The sequence below is a fragment of the Brachyhypopomus gauderio genome, chromosome 16 (genome assembly GCF_052324685.1).
Source record: "Brachyhypopomus gauderio isolate BG-103 chromosome 16, BGAUD_0.2, whole genome shotgun sequence".
NCBI lineage: Eukaryota > Metazoa > Chordata > Actinopteri > Gymnotiformes > Hypopomidae > Brachyhypopomus > Brachyhypopomus gauderio.
Genome location: NC_135226.1, coordinates 17616389 through 17638361, shown reverse-complemented (window position 1 = coordinate 17638361; position 21973 = coordinate 17616389). Strand labels below are relative to the sequence as shown.

At 43.5% G+C, this 21973-nt stretch overlaps 3 protein-coding genes across 3 annotated transcripts in view; 1 reads left to right on the top strand and 2 right to left on the bottom strand.

Annotated features, from left to right (window-relative positions):
- Positions 1-943: 943 nt before the first annotated feature.
- Positions 944-5486, bottom strand: aasdhppt (aminoadipate-semialdehyde dehydrogenase-phosphopantetheinyl transferase). Its single transcript, XM_076976266.1, has 6 exons — positions 4514-5486; positions 4084-4315; positions 2738-2859; positions 2051-2212; positions 1277-1345; positions 944-1146 (listed from the first exon to the last, which is right to left on the bottom strand). Exons 1-6 carry the CDS (start codon positions 4655-4657, stop codon positions 985-987), a joined length of 891 nt encoding a protein of 296 aa, XP_076832381.1. The 5' UTR covers positions 4658-5486; the 3' UTR covers positions 944-984.
- On the top strand, positions 4981-11462 carry msantd4 (Myb/SANT-like DNA-binding domain containing 4 with coiled-coils). The gene is made up of 3 exons (XM_076976265.1): positions 4981-5179; positions 5977-6596; positions 7415-11462. Exons 2-3 carry the CDS (start codon positions 6120-6122, stop codon positions 8198-8200), a joined length of 1263 nt encoding a protein of 420 aa, XP_076832380.1. The 5' UTR covers positions 4981-5179; positions 5977-6119; the 3' UTR covers positions 8201-11462.
- A 7652-nt stretch (positions 11463-19114) lies between these two features.
- The window catches only part of gria4a (glutamate receptor, ionotropic, AMPA 4a), a 39065-nt gene continuing 36206 nt past the window's right edge, over positions 19115-21973 (bottom strand). The window contains exons 9-10 of the mRNA XM_076975985.1: positions 21339-21595; positions 19115-19254 (exon numbers count right to left, since the gene is read on the bottom strand). Of these exons, the coding sequence (XP_076832100.1) occupies positions 21341-21595 (255 nt within the window). The 3' untranslated portion in view covers positions 19115-19254; positions 21339-21340. The remainder of the gene's footprint in view (positions 19255-21338; positions 21596-21973) is intronic.

Below are 21973 nucleotides of genomic sequence, written 5' to 3'. Positions count from 1 at the left end.
AGAGTCTGTGAGTAAATGCGCTCCTGAACCGGCACGGTCTCCTTTTCTGCTTAAATGTCAAAAGGAGAGAAAGGAAAGGTGAAGGAGACAGGATAGAGGGAAAGGCACAAAGAAAGAGAAACTGCAGGAGAGACGGGGAGAGACAGGAGAGAGAGGCAGGAGAGAGAGACAGGAGAGAGATGGGGAGAGAGAGACAAGAGAGAGATGGGGAGAGAGACACAGTAGAGATATGGGAGAGACAGGAGAGAGATGGGGAGACACAGGAGAGATTTGGGAGAGATATACAGACAGAATAACAGACGGAGTGGGGGGGTGACAAGAGAGAGAGAGAGAGAGAGAGAGAGAGAGAGAGAGAGAGAGAGAGAGAGAGAGAGAGTTAGAGTTGAAAGGGTGGGGATGGACAGAGAGAGAGAGAGAGAGAGAGAGAGAGAGAGAGAGAGAGAGAGAGAGAGAGAGAGAAATGGGGGGTAGAAATTTAAGAGCAACGTCTTTCAAACATACGGCTTTAATGGCCCGCCTAATTTCTACTGATAAAAATAGACAGAGTGGAAGAAAGAGGGAGAGAGGGAGCAGCTGGGAGACAGTGTGACTGGGTGATGGATGGATGGATGGATGATGGATGGAAAGCAAGATCAAAAGAAAGGGATTCAGGGATCAAGAATTGAGAAGGCATTTGTTTATGACTCTGTATTGTACCTGTGTTGTGTGTGAGAGATGTGTAGAGAAGAGCAGGCTCACATAAATGGATCACATAAATGGATCAAATTCTGGAAAACCATTTACTGTCAGCCATGTAGTTCCACTGTGGCTCCTTTTAAAAATATTTTTAACATTTGAGACATTTACACAATTAAATATAAAGACATATGAGTAATTCACATAAGCTGAACCCAGTTCAATCAGTTTGTTCACAGTGTGATTAAAAATGAACTTTTTAAAGCAGTTTGTGTGAATCTCTGCTGCCTCTGCTGGATCTCGGAGGCATCACTGCACTTCGCTCTGTCGGACGGGGGCTTCCAGTTTCCTCCGAAAGCTTTCCCAGTAGGCAGGGTCTTCATCCGACAGGGGAGTGGCTCCCGAGACAAGATCCCCAAAGCTTAACAAGGTGAATTTTGGCAGCGTGGCCCCAGAAGAGATTCCAGCATCCTGTGTGAGGTCAAAGGTTGTTGTAATATCTGCAGTAATATCGCTGACCTCAAACTAACGTACAGTTCCAAATGTGAATCAGGACTAAATTTTTAAAACTGCGTTAACTGAATTAAGGAGATGTACTCACATTAGTGGTGAGATGTTCTGGTTTTGCCAGAGCCACGGCAACATGATGATATTTATCCAATAAGCATTCCTGTGAAGATAAGAACAGCACGATAACAGTATTTTCATTTAAAAATGGTAAATTTGATTTATAGCTTTATTAAAGATTGTTGTTACATTTGATAGTCTTTAGCTAGTCAAAGCCATAAGAACAGGAGGCACACCAAAATGTTTGGCGTAGACTGTCAAATGGTGTGTGATAAACATTAGTCTTATACCAGACACATTAGCATAAAATGTAAATGAACTACACAGAGTCTTGAACAGCACCATGAAGACAGAGCGGTCCAACTGTTAGTGTGACCCGTGACGACTGTAACGTTCACATTAGAACTATAACACTGCCTCTTATTGCTGTCTCCAATATCTGGGTGTTGCACTGCATTGGGGTCTACCTTCTCAGTGTGAACACACCGCACGCCTCCAGAAGCACACGTTGGCTTTCTTGCATTTTCTGAATTTAAATACCACCCATGCAGTGTTCTTTTAAATAAATAATCTCAGTACATATACAGCACATATTTAAAGCAGGGACACACAGTGATTCAGTGCCACCAAAGAGCTCTGAGGAAATCAACTAATCAGAACACATCTGATCCTGGAATGCCCTCTCTCAACTCTCATCCATAATCTCTAACTCTTGCTTTCTATGTCTCTTGCACGTTCCCGCATTAATCTTCTCATATATGTCTGTTTTTTCTTGTTCCTCCCTCTCTCTCTCTCTCCCCTCCCTCACCTCAAATGTCCAGTCTTCCTCTTCCTCCCCATCCAGGTACATTCTGGTCTGGCAGTAAACCTGCCCCTCCTGCATCTTAGTGGGGCTGACATGAAACTCCGCCCTCTGAAGGTTGAAGCCCAGCCCTGTACCAATAGCCTTGATGAAACTCTCCTTCAGAGCCTTGACAGACAGAAGAGAGGATTAATCAGCCAGCACACAAATATAAGCTGTTTGTTTTTCTTATGTACTTATTCAGAAGTGTATGTGTATGTATGTGTGTGTATATGTATGTGTGTGTGTGTTCAGAGATGACAACAGACTCCCATAACTGAGTCATGTGTGAGTGATAATATAACATTACCATGGCAACAATGATCAGCATGGGAATAATTAGCAGACATCATCCTCGGGTAACACACAAGCAAAGCTGCACAGTTAAACAGTTTTGTGTGTATATATGTGTGTATTAAGGTTTGTTTATGAATCTATAAGTGTGAGGTGTCAGGGTGTGTATGTGTGTATGTGGTGTGCATGTGTGTGTGTGTATATGTGTTTGTGTAGTGTGGTATGCATGTGTGGGGCGTGTGTGTGTGTGTGAGTTTGGTGTGTGGTGTGTGTGTGTATGTTTGCAGTCTCATCTTTGCAGCACTTGGGCTGTGCTCACATGGACATGCCACTACAACAGGATGCAGTTTCCACGGTTACCCAGTGCCTGTAGAACATGTCCAGTTGGTCCCAGTTGGATCCGGCTGATTGGATTTTTTCCCATTCCAGCTCTGTGAACTGTCGTGTCATGAGTTTGAAAAACTCCACCACTGAGCTGCTGCCTAAACTCAAAACACACAAATACAGAGAGAACAGGAAACAAACAACTAAAGAGCCCACTTCACTATTTCTAAGCACCCACCAGCCCTTGGGTACTACTTGGTAAATACACAAAGAACATTTTCATATTTGGGCATAGCATTGTTTTTACCATTGTTCCAGTGGTTTGTGTTGATGATCTATTAGTTGGGTCAAAATTGGTGTACGCGCATGACAGGGTAAAACAGAGAAGCAATACGTGAAACACTAGAGACCCCTGGTGGCAGTTATTAGAACTTCACTTGTTCATCATTTTAAAATACAACCAGCGTTCTAGGGCGCTCTATCAAGTCTTCATCAGGCCCAGGGTTAAGACGTAAATGTTCAATGCAGGGAAGGTCAGTGGTCTATAAGAGGATTTGGTTTTGAACACAAACAGGAAAGAGACAGATACATCCATGAAATACTGAGACATACTTAAACACATTCGCCATTGTGTATGTGCATCATTATATTTCTCAACTGGTCATAGAACCATATTTTAATGGCAAAAAGGATGAGAACAAAATGTCTTATTGTAGTCCCGTGTCCATCGATACTAATTTATGCTATTTAAATGAAGTTTAGTTCAGGACAAAGTGTGCATTACGCTTGTTTAGTGCATGACTCCATACGGTGGATGAATTTAAATTATATAACTGAAAATTATATAAGAGAAAACAGCTGCCATATTTGTTATCCAAAGCCAAATGCACAATTTAAGGCACAACTAACAGTCATTCAGTATCAGGCATTACCCAAACTTCAGAAAAGACATCACATAGCAGCTTTACACCATCCTGGGCTCTGACCTTTAAGAACAAGTGAGTGGGAGGTCAAATCCAGGGAAACCAGTATAAAGTCTCCTCTTTCCGGTATATAATACAAAGTTTCCCATGCTGTTTTGAACTAAATAATTTTTAATGTAAAATGTAAATATTGTTAAAGTTTCAAAACACATTGTTCCTCCAGTCCATGTTGCATGCATAGTTGTTTCTCTAATATTATGCCTTAAAGGTACAGTAACAGAAACACTCTGTTAAGTTTAATTCTAAGGGACAGTGATGTTGGAAAATGAATTATGATTGGCCACACAAATGTTGGATGTGGACATCAAGGAAAGCATATATAATAAAATTCAAATGTATGATATGGACCCTTTATTTCTATTTGTACACTGTTTGATTGTCCTCATCTTTGATATTCACCTGGCATGGTGGTCTTCATCACGTCCACACCCACCTGACGCCCGGGTTCAGCGGCCAGCACTGCATAGTCCCCTTGATGGGAGACGTTGAAGCTCCAGGGGGAGGCAGAGTCCGGGGCAGATAAGGGCCGGGCCAGGTATGGTTTTCCTCTGGGTGTCCTCTCTAAACGAAAGCCATCCCATGCAAACCCCATCTTCTCACATATCAGCTTCCTAATAAGCAAGCGGCCAGCCTACACACACACACACACACACACACACACACACACACACACACACACACACACACACACACACACACACACACACACCAAACTTAAAACTGTGACTTTATTAACAGTACTTCTCATGATTGTTTATTATGTATTTTTCATAATTAATTGATATATTGATATATTTTATTGCAGCATAACGAGCCCGGTTCTGTTTACCATGGCCGATCTGGCGTCTTTGGCGAACACGAACTGTCCAATGCGCTCCTTCTCCTCGCGCTGCACGCACCGGGCAGCGAACAGCCAATCAGAACACGTGGGAGCCCACGAGCCGCATCGGAACGCCCAGCGCGCCGCTTCCATGGTGACGGAGGGACGTGGAGGGAGTTCTGATCCAGGTTCCGGTTATGTGTTTTCAGTCTTTTAAAGTAGAAACACCATGGAGTGGATTTGTTCTTACAAACTTATAAACACTGTACTGTTAAATGTATTTACGTCTTATATTAAAAAAAAACATTATGCTTTACTAATGTTTCATTACTCAAATGCATTAAAGACCCAGCAAGAACGTCCTCCCCTGTAATGCTACGCGGAAATGTTCAATCCGGAAGCATTCGGCTTGGAGACGGGGTCACGTGATCAAGCGTAGAAACGACGCGAGATGTCAGCCAATAGGAAGCCGGGGCCACGGCGGACGCGCCATCCTCACATAGAGCTACGTTTAATAGAGCGTCGCTAGCGCGAGCCGCTACCCCGTCACGGCGCCAAAGAACGATCTATAATCGGCGGGTCTGGCTGAAGGAGTGTGAAACGCTTTTACTATTGAACGTGGCCTTAGAAGTGCCATTAAAATGTAGCGACTGCTTCACAGAACTCGGCGCCGCGGTGAGTTTATAAACATGCTGATGTTTGGCCCTTTTAAAACGTGACCGTAGCTCGTAGGTCGGGTCGCTTCTTGCCTCGTAAAATCACGTTTTTCTAGAAGTGCAAGGCCGCGATAGCTGGCATCAGGACGTAGTCGAGAACACACACACAGCACCGACATCCACTTATCAGGACATCAAACATTTGATCTGGTCTGACTGAAGCACGAGGTGGTGCAGATAACGAGTCCGAATAATGCATGTACTGGACGGGTCGTTCAGTTCGGGGATATTCCGTCGTGGCCGCGCATTGCACGTTCCTGCTGGTATTGGCTAATGACGAGTGATGCGTGTTCCCACCATCAAGGGTTCATGTAGCCGCACTGGGAAAAGTGTTCACGAAGCGGAAGATTGTTGTTTTGTTCAACCTTGGCATGCTGCTACTGTATCTGAACTACTATATATCTGATTTGAAATCATATTGCAGTTACTTTACCAGTTTAGAGTGTTCTTTCACGAACATTTGTACACACACACATTATATATCGTGTATGTTTGTGTACATTTCTTGCACGTGAGAATGAAGTTTCCCCCCTATTGCTTAATAACAATAATAAAAATGCAATTGTACTAATATTTAATTCTGTTACATTTCTTGTCCATGGCTTTGTAAATCTGTTATTGTATTTTAAATGTTTCATGCTGCTGTCTTGGCCAGGACACTCTTGGAAAAGAGGTTTTTAATCTCAATGAGTTTTTTTCCTGGTTAAATAAAGGTAAATAAATGAATAATAACACCATATTTGTTGTTTTATACAGACGTAGGACCCATAGAGGAATCTTTCTGGAGGCATAATCATCTCTGGAGCTCACCGCCTCCTCCACAGTGGTCCAACTCTTCCTCCACGTGCTGGTCTTCATCACCGGGCGGTCTTCCTCGCCCCGCCCCCCCTGCCTGCGTCATGGACTTCCTGCAGATGAAGCAGCTCAAGCGCAAGCGCAAGAGCAACTACAGCGTGCGCGAGACGCAGACGCTGATCCGCGAGATCCAGCGGCGGCGCGACGTGCTCTTCTCGCGCCAGCAGAACACGGCGGTGAACGAGCTGAAGCGGCGCGCGTGGGACGAGGTGGCGGCCTGCGTGAACGCGCTCGGCGAGGGCGAGCTGCGCACGGCCGGCGAGGTCAAGCGGCGCTACCTGGACTGGCGCACGCTCATGAAGCGCAAGGAGCTGCGCGCGCGGCTCTCGCACTACGAGCCCTGCTCGCCCGACAACGAGGCCTCGCTCGGGGGCGGAGACTCCGCCCACGACTCCGCCCATGACTCCGCCCACTTCCCCAAGGACGCGGCGGGCTACTGGCAGGACCTGCCGGACCCGGGCGACGGCGGCGAGACCGCAGGGGGAATTAAGATGGAGGACACCGAGGCTGGTGGATATAGTGTAAGTGGTGTGTGAGTGAGTTACAGACACTTGAGTTGTGAGGTTAACTTAAACAGGACAAAAGCCTGTTTTACTTAATAGAAATAGTGGTTATAATTAAATTGATATATTGCCATTCTCACTCTCAAGGTCTCTTGACAATAGTCTAAGAACAAGAACGCTCACACAAAATATAAATGAGAGAGAGGATGCATTTAAGGTTTAATAATTTATTAATAAATATGTCCCGTGGCTTGCTAATAGTTGCTCATATTTGAGAATCCTGAGCAGCAAGATATTTTTCTATGCTTGTTTAATAATAATTGCAGCACCACACTGCTTCTTTGACGACCTCGCACGCGTTCGTTTCATGTCAGTCAGGGAACAAAGTCATGGGCTGGTTCCCAACAAACGCAGCAGGTGTGAAAGTCATAACTCACTCCTAAAAAGGGCAGATTTGTGGTTTGTGTGAGGACGTCCCCTTCTCCAGCCCAGCCCTCCTTGGCTTTCTGTAGTGGGGGACCTGTGTTGTTTTGTCCTCTGATGTGCACGGTGTTGGAGGAGAAACGCTGCCCTCAGAAGTCCTCCCGTTAACCTTATCAGCCGCGCCTGCCGTTGCTATGACCGAGTGATACGAGTGTGTCAGTCAGAAGGAACTCTTCGAAGTAGAGGTCTCCGGTTTGTTTGTTTGTTGGTTGGTTATTGTCTGTGTTGGGTATATTACGGTCCCTTACAAGCCTCCGACGTAGGAGAGCTGGTTCTGCTCTGTAAAATGAACATGCAGCTTTGAGAGGTGACGGTGAACCCGACCGCATTCTGTGTGTTCTGTTTCTCCGCAGCTGGGCGGGGGCGTCGACGAGAACATGATGGCTGACGTGGACGGCGAGGGAGAGGACGACGACGAAGACTGCTTCCCCTCCATCCTGCCCGATGTTGACGGGGAGGGCCACGGCCCGGACGACTTCGCTCACATCGACGAGTTCGGCATGCTAAGCTCCTCCAAGCCCCCGCCCTGCCTGCCCTCGGCTCGGGACCTGGGGCCCGGCGCGCAGCCTACGCCCGCTACGCCCGACGCCGGGGGCACGTTGATGGGCCTGGCCGCGGCGGACAGCACCGGCCTGCTGGTGGCACTGGAGAGGCAGAGGCTGGACCTGGAAAAGCACAGGCTGCAGGTGGAGTCAGAGCGGCTGCAGGTGGAGAAGGAGCGCCTCCTGGTGGAGAAGAAGCGCCTCCGTCAGGCCGAGATGGAGCGGGAGCGGCTGCAGCTGGAGAAGGAGCGCCTGGACATGGAGCGGGAGCGACTCCGCCTGCTGGTGCACCAGTCGGCGTTGCCGCAGCAGAGCCCCGCCTCCTCCACCTCCGCCACCACGCCCACCACCTCCTCCGTCCCCTCCTCGTCCTCCCTGGAGGCGGAGAAAGACGCGAAGCCCGCCTGGCCGGCGTGGGTGGATTTGGAGGCGGAGAAGCTGAAGCTGGAGAAGGAGCGCCTCCTGCTGGAGAAGGAGAGGCTGCAGTTCTTCAGGTTCGAGGCCGGCAGGCTGCAGGTGGAGCGAGAGCGACTCCAAGTGGAGAAAGAGAGACTGCAGTTGCACAAGGACGACCAGCAGATGGCGATCAACTCATGAGCCAAGATCAGCCGGTCTCGGCTTTGCTCCTGGAGATATACCACCCTGCAAAGTTTCGCTTCAGGTCCTTAGGAACGGCTCGGTATTCAGAACCAGATGTGCTAGATTATGGTCTGAGCTGAATTTTCCAGGGTAAGGGTGCATCTCCGAGAGCAAGACGGCTTCGGCGCGAATCTCGAGAGTCTCCGTGGCATTAGAACCCGTTCCTGAGAACACAAGGTTTTCCTCAGTGTCTCCTGTTGTATTGGAGCTCCAGCAGAGATGTTCCAGTCCTAAAACCAGCACTGCCAGATGGACCGAGACTGTGGATTATAGTTCACATTTGAAAAGTTCTCTAGTATAGAGGCCACGATAGCAGCTCGTCGTGTGGATCTGGCCAGGACAGGAAGCAGGCAAACGGTGTAACAGATAAACCTGGGGGCTAATATGAGAACCATAGTAACCGTAACCTCACGGAGGCGGGGCTTAGGGAGGGGAGCAGAGATGGACCTGTGTTTGATCCTCAGCGTTACAGAAGGGTTTGGTTGTCAGTAGTGCCAGAATTAGACTACATTATATTTCTATCTTTCATTATGTTCACTATGTCAGATAAATAAATAAATTTGCCATATTTGCGTTGGGAGGCTGGCAGCACTACAAATTTGACCATGTGAGTTCATAGGTTGTCGAAGAAGAGGTTCAAGAAATTGTCAGTCGTGGATATCGAGGAACAGGTCATGCGAGTTGTCAGACTAAGCAGAAAACACTCTATAATTTTGTGCATTTTTGTGGCTTTCAAGGTGTTTCTCAGACACCACATGGACGTTCTTCTCAGACACCACATGGACGTTCTTCTCAGACACCACATGGATGTTCTTCGTGCGTCGCACTACTCCCTCTCAAAGCTCATATTCAGGCACCAATGCTGGACATTTGTCATAGCTTAACATGTCGGAGTCTGTGTGTGTGTGTGTGTGTACAGTCCTGTGTTTCTCTCTTGTTGCTCTTGTCTCTGTGTGAGAATGCGTGTGTGTGAGCGAGCTAGAGTGGATGTGTGTGTGTGCTTCTGTCCTATTACATAGTTGCTGCCCCAGTTCCCTGATCTACCCCCTTGTGGTTCATACTGTGTGCAAGTGAGTGGTATGGGGCGAAGTTAAATATGGCATGAATCTTTATTTATTTTCTTAGTTTGGCTGGGTTAGTGACATCAGCATTCCAGCAGTTCTTGCTGCATTTACATTTTTAATTTTAAGAAGCCAAAAAAGATGACTGGCAATGAAATGCGTGATCATTCCCGAACATTTACTCATCCATGTATGCAGGCGTTAACCACCTCTGCAGCTCACGCTGTGGGGAGTATTGCTCGTGTGTTGCGTTTGAAGTATTTTTCTAGAATTTCTTTACCAGCATCTTCATGTTGTTGCTGGTGATTTGGCTTTAAAACATACAAAATGGGGTTAAACAAAAATGTTTAGTTATGGCTATTGAGGTAAATGTGAAATTCAAAATTTTGTTATATATTGATTTAAATTCGCATCACCCAGGCCCAGTGTGAACATTTCTTTCCCCTCCTAATGTGATCCACCCATCATGGCATTGTCAGACATGGATCGAATCAGTCATCGCCGATGCTCTACATCAAAGTGAGTGTTGTTCTCTTAGGTTGTGTTCACACATCAGGTAAAAGTGGCCCAAATCTAATTTGGATTAGATCTAAACCGGATTATCTGTTTTGTAGTTTGCTTTTCTCTTCACAATATCTTTTAATGTGACCTAAATCTGCCAATTGTGTGAACAGATCACACTCCTAAAGTGAAGAAGAGTACTGTGTTGTGTAGCACGATCCTCCAGAGGTTAACGGTGTGAAAAACAGCCACTAGCCTGAAGGCAATGCCCACGGTAACCTGCAGGAAACACGTGATCGTGAGAGCAGTTGCAGTAAGTGCCTTCTACTCTTGTATGTACAGAAACATCACCTCAAACGTGACGGAGGTCTTGCACCTCCCTGTCCCCACCACCACCACCACCATCCTCCCTCCCTCCATCCTGTCCTGGCAGCATGGAGTTCTGACGCGTGTCGAGTTGGACTGATCGGAAAAGTTGCAAGAATTCCAAATTCTGGCTGTTCACTGCGAAAACGAATGAAGGAGATTGGAATTGAAAATGCTGTTCACACTGCCATCCAAGCAGATACGAGACGTGGAGGAAAATATTGCACATGGGCCACTTTTGCTTGCGGTCTGAACGTAGCCTTCCGGGTATTCTGTTGTGCCATGACCAGTGGATATGGGCCTCTCGAAAACGCTGTGGCAATCACAAACTCTCATTTTATTCACATATTTATTTTTCCATTGTGGTTTTATTTTTAAGATAATTTAGAACTTGTTAAATGTAGCCAAGAGTGTTGTTTTTGTGACGAGAGTTGTGTTTTAATAAATAGCAGGTGTAGGAGTCATTGTAAGATGTGTATCAGTGTGGAGTTAGATGGAGGTCTCGTGTCCCTAGAGAAACGTATCTCGGTGTGGTTGTATATAAGGTGCATACTGTTGTTCACAGTAGATGTGCTTGTCGAGATGAATCTAAAACACAGAATGAAGACTGTTCGTCTGTGAGGGTGCGGTTCTAGTGAGCGGTGCGATGCTTTGTATATGTAACAATATACATATGATATTGTTTAAATGTAGTATTTTGTCTTTATTGATGCAACACATGCTAGTGGTATTAAACAGTGGGGTAATAGAACCACAGTTAGTGTCATGATGGAACATGCTACACCAACAGAACACTGGTGTGTCAGGTATACTGTGTATTTTTAATTTCACCTTGGTTGACAATCAGGTGTGTGGTTAATGAACTACTCCTTACGAAAAATGAATCGGGTGTGCAAGTTACACTTTCAAAATAATGTAACTTTATTCAGGAGTGGTCTTATGACTCATTACCTCCTTACCCTGTACGTCTGAAGGGGTGTTCACTCTTTGTAATAGGAAGGGTGGATTTAAAGTAAGATAACATTAGTACATCCAATAAAGTTATTTATAAAATATGACCACACTATAAAAACCACAATGAGCGATCGGTTTTAGGGTTCATATTTATAAGTAAAGAGATATGGTGTGATATTCAGGGGGAAATTAAGTGTGGGTGGTGATTATACTGAAAAAATATCAAATGAACTTCCTGTAGTTCTTTTTATGTACCAGACTGAAGTCTCAGAGGCTCCCTCTATTGGCCAGAATTTGATAAGACAGCAAAAAATGAAGAGCAGTGTTCAGCCTAGTGCCATGCTATAGACTCATGGACGTAGTTTTGATTTCATAAGTGGGGGGGACACAACCTGGGGTGGCGAACTGTTGAGCGGGGGGGGGGGGGTTGAATGAAAATTGTTGAGCGCTGTGAACAAAAATTGTTGGGGGGGGGGGGGGGGGGAGCTCGAAGCTGCATGATCCTAGTGCTAGATTTGTCGCTATTTGGATATTGTTTTTTTAACCGTTAAAAAGTGGGGGGGACATGACTTCGTCGCTACTTAAATATTTGGTTTTAACTGTAAAAACTGGGGGGGACCAAAACCGGCTTTTGAAAAAGTGGGGGGGGACATCCCCCCCCAAAACTACGTCCGTGTATAGACTTAAGAGTTCATATTACCCACTGAGCTCACCACTGGCTGTAAGGTCTTAAGATCAGCCGAGTAACGCACTGATGACGCAGATGTCTCTTGCTCATTAAATATTTAGACATAATGAGCCTCGCCATGCCTTCAGATTACCACAGTGAGCATAATCTAGGTAAGAATGGGGATTAATGAACTACAATTACTTCAGGTTACTGAAGATTACTGAAGTAATTGTACCACCGCATTTGTATTTTTTTTCAGTTTTACTTTTTACATTTTTAATAACTGAACATCGGTATTTTTGAGGTGTTTATGGTGTGTATATTGTACAACTGTGAACAGTCAAAACATTTAGTCATTACACAAATGGCTACGGAAAAGCGACTTAACTTTCTAAGAAATCTCAGTACTAGGAGTAGTATGTTGAAGTTTTCAATCTTTTTTCTTAAACAAAAAAAAAAGGTTTGTCAGAGGAAGAAGTAAATGAGAACTCTTGAGGGTTTAGGCATGACAGTTAGCACATGTTCACGGGTTTGGAGCGTCAGAACGGCAAAACAAACCACAAATGCAATACATGCCACAGAACCCAATGTCCATTAAGGAAAATAGCAATCACCACGGTAACTCGAACCTGGCTCCCCCAGTGCGGTCATGTTCTCCATCACCATAACATATGGTGCCTTATATTACTGTGCTGTACATTTATCAAAGAATTAATAAGTGAATAAAATGTATACAAAATAAAAATATTCAAACAAACCTTTAAAATAGTTCTTGGAGTTGGCGCAGAGGTGCAGCTAGGCTTGGTCTTGTGGGCTAGACCACATGTGGGCTGGGCTCGGTCTGAAATGCTAACAGTTGGTCGGCAGAGAGTTAGGACACCAGGATAGAAAGATTGTAGAGATTATTGTAGAGTTCATGGTTCAAGCCTTACATGATATACTTGTTAATGATTCATCCCTTTTGGGACTCTGTGTAGTGAGTCAGGAGACACGGCTGAGTACACCAGTTGATGGCTGAGGACCCGAGATTCAGTATTTACACTGATGGTGAGTGCTCTCTACCTCTGGAGACTCTGCACTGGAGCTCCTGATCCGTCATGGGTGAGCGCTGAAGCTTCAAAAATAAGAATCCACATTAGCATGGTAAGAAACGTGTGTGGAGTACCAAAGAACCGTTCCTGCGGGTGGCCTGATGTTGTAGGAGTTTGCAGATTGGTTCTGCGTTGCCTATGTGCAGCCCGGGCTGCATCCTTTTTACTTATAATAAAAATAAGTATATACAAAAATAAGTAAAGAAATCGCTGGAAACGGCATCCTGGTGTGTTTTCTCATGTGGCCTCGTGTTTGGCATTCGCTGTTTGGTGGTGCTTTGCACACAGAAACAGAAATAAACAAAACGAAATCTCACAGTCGTCTACGTTGTCAGACGCACGGAGCGGGGACCGATTTAGCAACAGATGGAAAAACAAAAGCGTAACCGGTCTCCCAACCCCACGCGTCCTCCTCGACGACGCGCCGCCGTCTTCCCGTCTCCTCCCGCCGTTGTCTTTAGATCTCACACTCTCAGCTCCTCTGATGCACAGAGCGCTGAACACGCCGGACCTGTAATGCAGCAGCGTCCCTATCAGCACCTCCTATCTCTCGCTCTCTCCTCCCCTGTTCTCCATCCCTTCCTCTTCTCTTTTCTCAACCACCATAACTATCTTATCACACTTTGTCTCGCTCTTTTCTCCTCCCCCTGGAACGTGCTGCAGATGTTATTTCTGTTCATGCTCTTCTCTTCTGGAACCTTCTGGAACCTTCTCTGTCCTTCTCCATGATAAGCTCCCCACCTGCCGCTTGGATCGCAGGTATCCTGTGGAAAACAAAGGCCTAAGAATGGCTGTCAGAAGGTTCGGGAAATCACAATGTGATGCAGATATTCACTATTACAAACATCTTAACTTCTCAGGAGGTCAATAAACATCTTTCTACCAAAGAAAACCTGAAGGAATCAACCTCTTAGAAGAATTCCGTTGGTGCTGATTTATCCTACAAATAAAACTGTGGCTAAAATGATACTTAAACGCTTTAGAATGTCATCAGGAGGGTGATTCAGAGACTGCGTGTCTTCTTGAAGATCATCCACTAATCTCATACAGACGGGACAAATACATCAGAGACACACTTGTCAAGAGTGAAATAAATAACCATTCAGATGATAACTGTAGTACTGTAGCTTTCATCCACTCTACATGTGCTATATGTACATTTATTAATACAGCCACTAAAATAACTGGCACAAAAGATAATCTGTCATCATTTATTGCTCTTCATGCATTATTGCAGGATTATCTACTGTATTACTTGCAAGAAATGTAATCCATCTTAATACTGGAGAATCCAATAGGAGACTTACTGATCACTTTGTTGAACACCTTCGATCCATCAGAATTAAGGAATTTTCATTTTCAGTCATAAGGCATTTTAGTGATGGACATCACATCAGTGGTATAAATGTTTGAACTGGCAGGTGTTGGTATCAATATACATAGAGAGCTAATTCTCTCTCTCTCTCTCTCTCTCTCTCTATATATATATATATATATATATATATATATATATATATATATATATATATAGAGAGAGAGAGAGAGAGAGAGAGAGAGAGAGAGAGAGACGGTTGGGTTTTTGGGTTTTCATATTTTCATATTAACCTGATTTGACATCTTTATTGCCCCCCCCCCCCCCCCCCCCCAAATGATTTCCAATAAAAAATATTTGTCTCGTGACAGTTTTATTACTCGCAAAGTTGTAGTCTAAGTTTAATGTGGTAGTTTTATTTCCCAAATAAAAATTATTTCCGGTCATAAACATGTCTCTGTACACACTGAGCACATGGTCATTAACATTTATTAGCGGGATGTAATAAAAACCTATTTTCTGAGTACATGTGTTGTTTATAGACACAATGTTCACAAGGGTGATAAAGTCCTGTTATAAATGTGTGTTGTGACTGACTTACTTCAGAGGTGTTGCTGGCCTTAGGCCTAGGGGAAACCTGGTCACGCACAATGTAACATCACAACAGCCGATGGCTATATGACAGCAGAGAGATGGTAGCTCTCTCTCTCTCTCTCCCTCGGACTGTCCTTGTCTCTGTTTCTCTCTCTTTATAATGACAAGACAACAGAAAGAGCATTAAAGTTGTCATTGGCTGTTTGTAAAAATATTAATGGGGCAGAGAGAATCATTCTCTCGTAGTGCTCCTCCATCTGTGGTGGCTGCATGGTTGTGTGATCTGCAAAGACCATACAGAATTTTCAATCTACAACAATTTGGCCAATTTTGAAAATATGCACACCCACCCACCAACAAACAACCTAATGAAAAGCCATGAAATAAAAAAAAATTATGTACCAAGCCAGAAGTCACATGACTCAACCTGATCAGACCAAGCTGTGCTCATTTCTCCCTGTCTGGCACGTCTGATAACACAATGGACCATTTCATCCGTTTCATTAACTCTTTGTACTTGTGCATGCAGTGGGTGCACAACACCAACTGTGAGACTTATGTCCACCAGCCAATACCCCAGACAAGTGGCCAGCTAACACAACTCAATTGCATTTCTCTCATTAGTTGGCCCAGGTGGCGTGTGAGTGGAAACAATTGGACCTGCAGATAATCCCATCAGGGTGCATAGCTTTATGAACATTGATTTTGACATTCAGAAATGCCTAATAGAAAGCTTGCTGGAAAATGGCTGAGCAATGTTCTCCTGGAATTGTCTGTTGCCTTTGCATTGTGGGATACAAGGCAGATGTCATGAGGGTGGCACATGGATTTCAGCCTGCATTAGGTAAACTTTTGCTCAATCTGTCTGACATCTCTGAGCTGCAGGAAACCAAGCCATAAAAAAGATGGAAAATGGCAGATAACTCTACTCAAAACAATGAGTTAAATCTCCCTATAATCTTACTGGTTTTGGTGTATATACTGGTAAACAGTATCTATTTACAATATTTTCCTATAAACAAATTATCCAATTTTTTTGCATAACTATAGTGGATGAGCTATAACTAGTGGATGAAAGTATAATTCACACCTTTTTTCTGCGTACATTTTCATAAATGTGCATAATTGAAAGATTTGAACAGAAAATTGGCATTTGAAAACCTTGGAAATAATACAAACTCTGATCTGAGCAAGATTGATTATTTATGTCTGATGGATTGGTCTGATGTTGATTTAGTTTTTTGTGATGATTCTCACTCAGTCGCCTCTGTGACCTCGGCTGGATGTATGTGTCTGGTAAAAGTGACCCTGACTCCAGCGGGGTTTGACAGAAATGCCTGTTGTCCTGTAAGCCAATAAAATCTCTCCGTCAAACTACGCGTGGGTTTCTACGATGACTAAAAAAGGCAAGTCTGTTTGTACAGCATTTGAGGATGACGAGTGCAGAAGTTAACGAGGCCTTGCATGAAATAACCATGAAAAGTAAGAACGATGAGAATCAAACCATAGGGTTTCACACTAAACAGTTTTCCATGCACGATCTTTGAACAGTTGTAGAAAAGACACAACAGACACAACGGTGGTGGTGAGGACGGAAGGATACACCAATATCAGGACAAACAACAGCTAGAATATACGTGACGTGGACATTTCCTGGAAACAACTTAGCAGCAAGTTTGGAAACAAGCATAACTGCTATATCTGCATGAGAAGCGATCCTGGTCAACATAGGCAAGCTAGATAGACGAAGACTCCATTGAAGACTGGAACATGTATTTAAAAGGGTTGAGAAGCTCATTTGCTGCGGACGCAACTGAACAAGAGAAATATGTTCCTGTACTGCTTAGAGTGGCGAGAGGAAAGCCATGTAGCCTTCTGAGTAGCTTGGCAGCTCCATATACTGGCACTAAAAGTTCTGAAGACATCTTGAAGGACACGCAGGATTATTTAATCTTCTGAGATGTTGCTGGATACAGAGGATTATGAGTTTCATAAACATAATCGAGGGACTATGTGGCAGTGCTCAAAAAGCTGTCTGATCACCAGTTCCACACCTGGCCAGAAATGTTGTTAAATTACGGTTGTTAGAAAGGTGAAACAAGGTGTGTGGTGCTTACAGTCGACCTGGGCATTCAGCGGCCCGTTAGCGATCTGGGTGTCAGCTAGAGCAAACTGAACCCGCACCCGCACCACTTCACACGTAGGAATGACCTGCATCTCCATGGCAATACAGTTCATGATGACTTCGTAGGGCTATCCGTGGTTACAGACGTCTTGTGAAGGTTTACTGTTGTTCCAGATGGCCTGAGGATTTCACGATGTGCTCCCACCAACCACAGCACGACCCACTGCAGTACTGAAAGAGCCTGTCTGCCTGAAGGCCCAGGATAACCAGTCCCCGATTCACAAGTGAGGACTTTACAGGCGTTCCTGAAGAGAAAAAGGGGGGGGGGGGGGGGGGGGGGGGGCTGTCGTACCACCTCAGCTCCCTGGCACCCGGCAACCGGTGGCATGGCGACAATGTTTATTCACAGCTTGAAACAGGCCTTAATAGCGAGGCTGAAAAACAACCCTTCCACATAGCAGAATAACTTCTTTATTTGCTTGTCAAAATGCCACCCAAGCCACCACCAACCAAATACAAGTCCTGTTGTTCCTGGGACACCATTTCCGCTCCAGATTGGACACCAGTAGTGAGGAAATCTTCTTAAAATTATTTCCACTTGTGGCATAAAATATTCTGAAGAAGGAAAGAGGAGGTTGACGCGAGAGCCTCGGCCAGTTTGATTTCTGTGTTTTTCTTTTAAACTATGTGAAGCTTTTGTTCAACTTCAGAACCTTAATGGATTTCACTGAAATAATTTTCAGCTTGCCTTCTAATGAGAACAAAGAGTCTCCTGCTCTCTTGTATACACACACAAACCCAAAAGAAAACAACAAAACATTTAAAAGCATTCAGATGTCATTTGAGACTCCATATGCAGTTTGTTCCACCAGTAAAGCAACTGTGCTAACGATCAGCTGAAGTGCTAAGTCATTCTGGTATCCAGCTCACTAGCAGCAGAGTCTCCGCTCTAGTGTCCTGGTACAGGGAGAAACAGTGCGTCACTGCAAACATCATACAAACTGTCTTTTATTTCCTTGAATGGTGAGTACAAAGAGAAAAACAAACCAAAAACTAAAACATAAACAAAAACACGAATTGTAAGGGATCATGACAAATGCGGGTCTAGTGGTGAGGGAGTGTGTGTGTGTGTGTGTATGAGTGAGAACCCTGTCAACATTCATTTAAGACAAAGACATGTATACAACTGCTTACTTTAGTTATCAAAAAAAAAAATGCTAACAGAGCGGATGCCGTGGTCTTACATATAATGGTGCTATTTTAGTTCACATCGCTATAATTCTATATACTCATTTATTTCTATATGTATGCATAAAAAAAGTTTTCTTAATTACAAGTTGTGTTCTCTTATATTCATTATTGCGATGAATTATTAACTAAGATGGTTTACAAAAAGAGGTGAATTCTGTATCTCTAGTTATTTACATCGCTTTAAAAAGCAGTTTTCATGTTTACCTTGTGTTCTGTTTCCTTGACAATTTCCCCAGAATGTACATATTTACTCTTTGATAATTATTCATTAAATTATCTATTATCAACTACTGTGGTCATGAATTGTGACTGCATTTTGTTCTGTTTTGAATAAACAAAGTGATGAGACTCAAATCAACTAGCTAATACTGGTGAAGTTTGCTAATACCATATTCCAGCTAATTTCTGCAGTATTTATTCTTGGGGAGTTTACAGCCAAAGAGGTCAGAGGTTAAAGAAAGCATGTTGTTCATTTGAAACAGTGAAGTGGAGAAGACAGGAGATGTACAGTCTGTTTCAAGATTACAGTTTTCTGGTCTTCAAAGCATTTTTTTTTCTGTGGGAGGTGTGTCTATGATTATATTACATTAAGGCGCCAGGAATCCTGATAACCCATTGTCCCTGCCCATGTCTGTGGGCATCGTGGTGTAATGTCTGTAATTTCTGTTTTCTATTAATGTCCATTTTGCTGCCTGGTGTCATCGGTTCATGTTGTCAGTTTAACATTTTTCATTCTTTACATCACAGATTCTCTGAGATTGATGTCTGATGAATTAAACCAGTGTTCGCTGTAGGGTTTGTTTGTTTGCTTTTAGTTGGAGGTCTGGGGATTGTAGTCCTGGTGGGCAGGCCGGAAGCATGGCGTCCTGTGGTGGGGTAGTCCAAAGGAGGAGCATTAAGGCACAGAGTGAGATTTTGGTTTTTATGGGAGCTTGGTGGAGACCACAGCAAGAGCAGGGCCTTGGCGGAAGGAGGGGCCAGAGCACTCGGCCTTAGGGCAGTCTGGCATTAGGACACGCCCATTATCCCCTAGGCTGCCCGTGACTGACAGCCGGGCCTTGTTTCTCATGGCTTCCGTAAAGGTGAGCTGGAGAGGGAGGTGGGAGGAGAGGCGGGGTCAGAACACACCGAAGAAGCTTTTCTGACATGTTCATAGAATATGTAAATGATGCAAAAACATCATGGTGATGTGGGAAGGAACTACATTGCACACACATCAAGGAATGGAACAGAGTTCGAACAAAATAACATACTGCAGGCCACAAGAAACATCAAGGACACTGCTAGATAACTGAATGTCTAATACATGAATGTCTAATACATCCCCTCTGGTTTATTTTGGCTAACATAAATTGTTCCAGTGAAAACACCAACATGGATAAGACCCTTATGCTACAAGAATCAGTGACAGTATGATTAAAGGTTTTGAAAAAAAGTGTCTATTTTTTAATTGAAGACAACTATGTGTAAGACATGTATCTATTAGATAAAATATAGAATATTCTTTTAATCCAGTCTGGATTACTGTATATGAGGTTTCTTTAGGTTTTAAAGCACAGAATTATCATTTAGTGTAATGGTTAAATCAATATCTTAAAATAAAAGTGTTAATTTCAGCTTTAAATATTTTGATAATGTCATATTTTTTCTATTTGATACTTTAAAACTTTGATATACTTTAAAGAGTCAATTTTCAACTGAAAAAATTTATATGAAAAACTGGACAAGATTGAAGAATTAGGCTCTCCTGGATCAATGATTTACAAAAAATCCACCATTACTATTAATCTATACAATTCCTAAAAAATAATAAAGGTCTTGGACATAAATCAAATGATTCTTGATGTTTTGATTAAACTGTTTGTAATGACACAATACTGGCTCCAGTTTAACAACACGCCTGAACCCCAAAAAGTCAATTATGCAAGAACTATTTAATCTTTTGGTTAAGCTACCTCTGTTATCAGACGTGTAACCCACTACGGCGCAGACAAAAGAGGCTCCTCACAGCCTAATGTTGATGTTTTGTACAGAATTGCATGACTTGACTGGAATCTTCTCTACGCGATGCTGTTTTGCACTGTGCTGCTTACTCTTGCCATGTCTTTTGATATCAGAGGCCTCCACAGAATATATATATATATATATATATATATATATATATATATATATATATATATATATATATATATATATATATATATATTCCATTTAGAAGTATTTCACAGGTTGCTGATAAAATAGTTAGATAGTAGTTCCATTTTTAATGGAAAAGGCAAATAAGAGAGAAAAATGTGCATTATTTTACAAAGTTATTTTAATAACACTGGAAATGTTATTAAAAGAACTAATAACCTATATTAGAAGCTAGCTACAACGCAAACCTAATACGTCATTGACCCGAGAAGGCAGAATTCTGGCATTAATTACTGTTTTATTTTCATCTGTGATATGTTCATGTTACCCAACCTCTCTAAGAATTTATCAAGCTTAAATAAAGCATTATAGATTAGTTTTCTAATTGAAAAGAAATTAAATGAACAAAGAACAGCTGGCACAGTAAAGCGTCATGAAACCAACATGTTGTGATCTACAATGCTTTACTTGTACTTGATAACAGTACCAAAGACACCAGTGGTCCAGTACAATCTGAAATATATATGCACTTTCTCTATTGAATGTTTTTAGCCTATAAAGAGCATTGTGAGGAGTTATAAAGTACACTAGGTTAAATCAAAGAGATTACAGTTGTTTAACATTTTTAATGGCAATTTGAACTGCTTGTTAAGTCTTTCCTGTGAAGAATGTGTGTCAGAAAGATTTCTTTGTAATGCAGGTGTCTACGACTGAGAAACAGCACACCCCACACACTGCAGCGCAAGACGTCAAAGCACATGACGCAATTAAACAAAATAAAGAATAATAACAACAAGAACAACACTAGTAATAACAATAATAATAAACGTTCACTTAAGGCAGCTCCAGGGGAGCAATGTGAAATGCACAAAACCCCAACGTGACATGGACAAGACGAAGAAACGAAAAGAAGCAAATGTGAAGAGGAAAAGCAGCCGTCTCACATCAAGAACCGGAGGCAGCCAAGCCCCGCCCATGCCTCGCCCATGCCCCGCCCTCCCGCCTCTTCCCCTTCCCCAGACCCCTAGTTCCTACCCCTAAATCTTGACGCCATCAGAGCCGTACACGTTGTACCCCTCTCTGTAAGTGGCTAAGTTCTGGGCACTGTGCGTCGGGCTGGGGGCGGGGCTAAAATTCAGTTCCGCCGATTCCACCTGCAGGCGCTTGGTCTCCGCCCGCGACTTATAGCAGAACTCGACCAGCGCCACCAGCATGGCGAGCCCCAGGCCGCCCACCAGGATGTAGAAGACGCCCGCCACGTTGCTCAGGCTCAGGGCCTGAGAGCTCTTGTCCTGCGATTCGGGAATGATCGAGGGCGGGGGGCGGGGCAGGGGAGAAGGGGGTGGGGGGTAAAAACAAGAGTTAGGGAAACAGACAGTGGTGACACATTTGTTTTAATGTAAAATTAGTATGCTAATTATATGCTAATACGAATTAATATTTGATTTAATTGGCTAATCAATATTATAATTAGTTAAGTGCATATGATAAGTACATTGCATTGCTAACATTATATGTTAAATTGGTTGTGCTAACACAGCGACACTATCAGGAGCATTAAACTGCTCTGTAGTTATAAGGGACTATGCTGCATCTGCGATACCTACAAAGCTCAGCGCCTCAGTCTGTCTTACACAGAAAGAGCTACTTTTATATAACGAACTGTGGTT

What these genes read in the sequence shown, in the direction of transcription:
- aasdhppt (XM_076976266.1), bottom strand. Translation starts at nt 4,657, where the DNA reads ATGGAAGCGGCGCGCTGGGCGTTCCGATGCGGCTCGTGGGCTCCCACG. An exon ending in ACATGTTCTACAGGCACTGG is followed by an intron (nt 2,213 to 2,737) that starts GTAACCGTGGAA and finishes CTGTCTGTCAAG; the next exon opens with GCTCTGAAGGAGAGTTTCAT. An exon ending in CAGAACATCTCACCACTAAT is followed by an intron (nt 1,147 to 1,276) that starts GTGAGTACATCT and finishes GACCTCACACAG; the next exon opens with GATGCTGGAATCTCTTCTGG.
- msantd4 (XM_076976265.1), top strand. Translation starts at nt 6,120, where the DNA reads ATGGACTTCCTGCAGATGAAGCAGCTCAAGCGCAAGCGCAAGAGCAAC. An exon ending in CCGAGGCTGGTGGATATAGT is followed by an intron (nt 6,597 to 7,414) that starts GTAAGTGGTGTG and finishes GTTTCTCCGCAG; the next exon opens with CTGGGCGGGGGCGTCGACGA.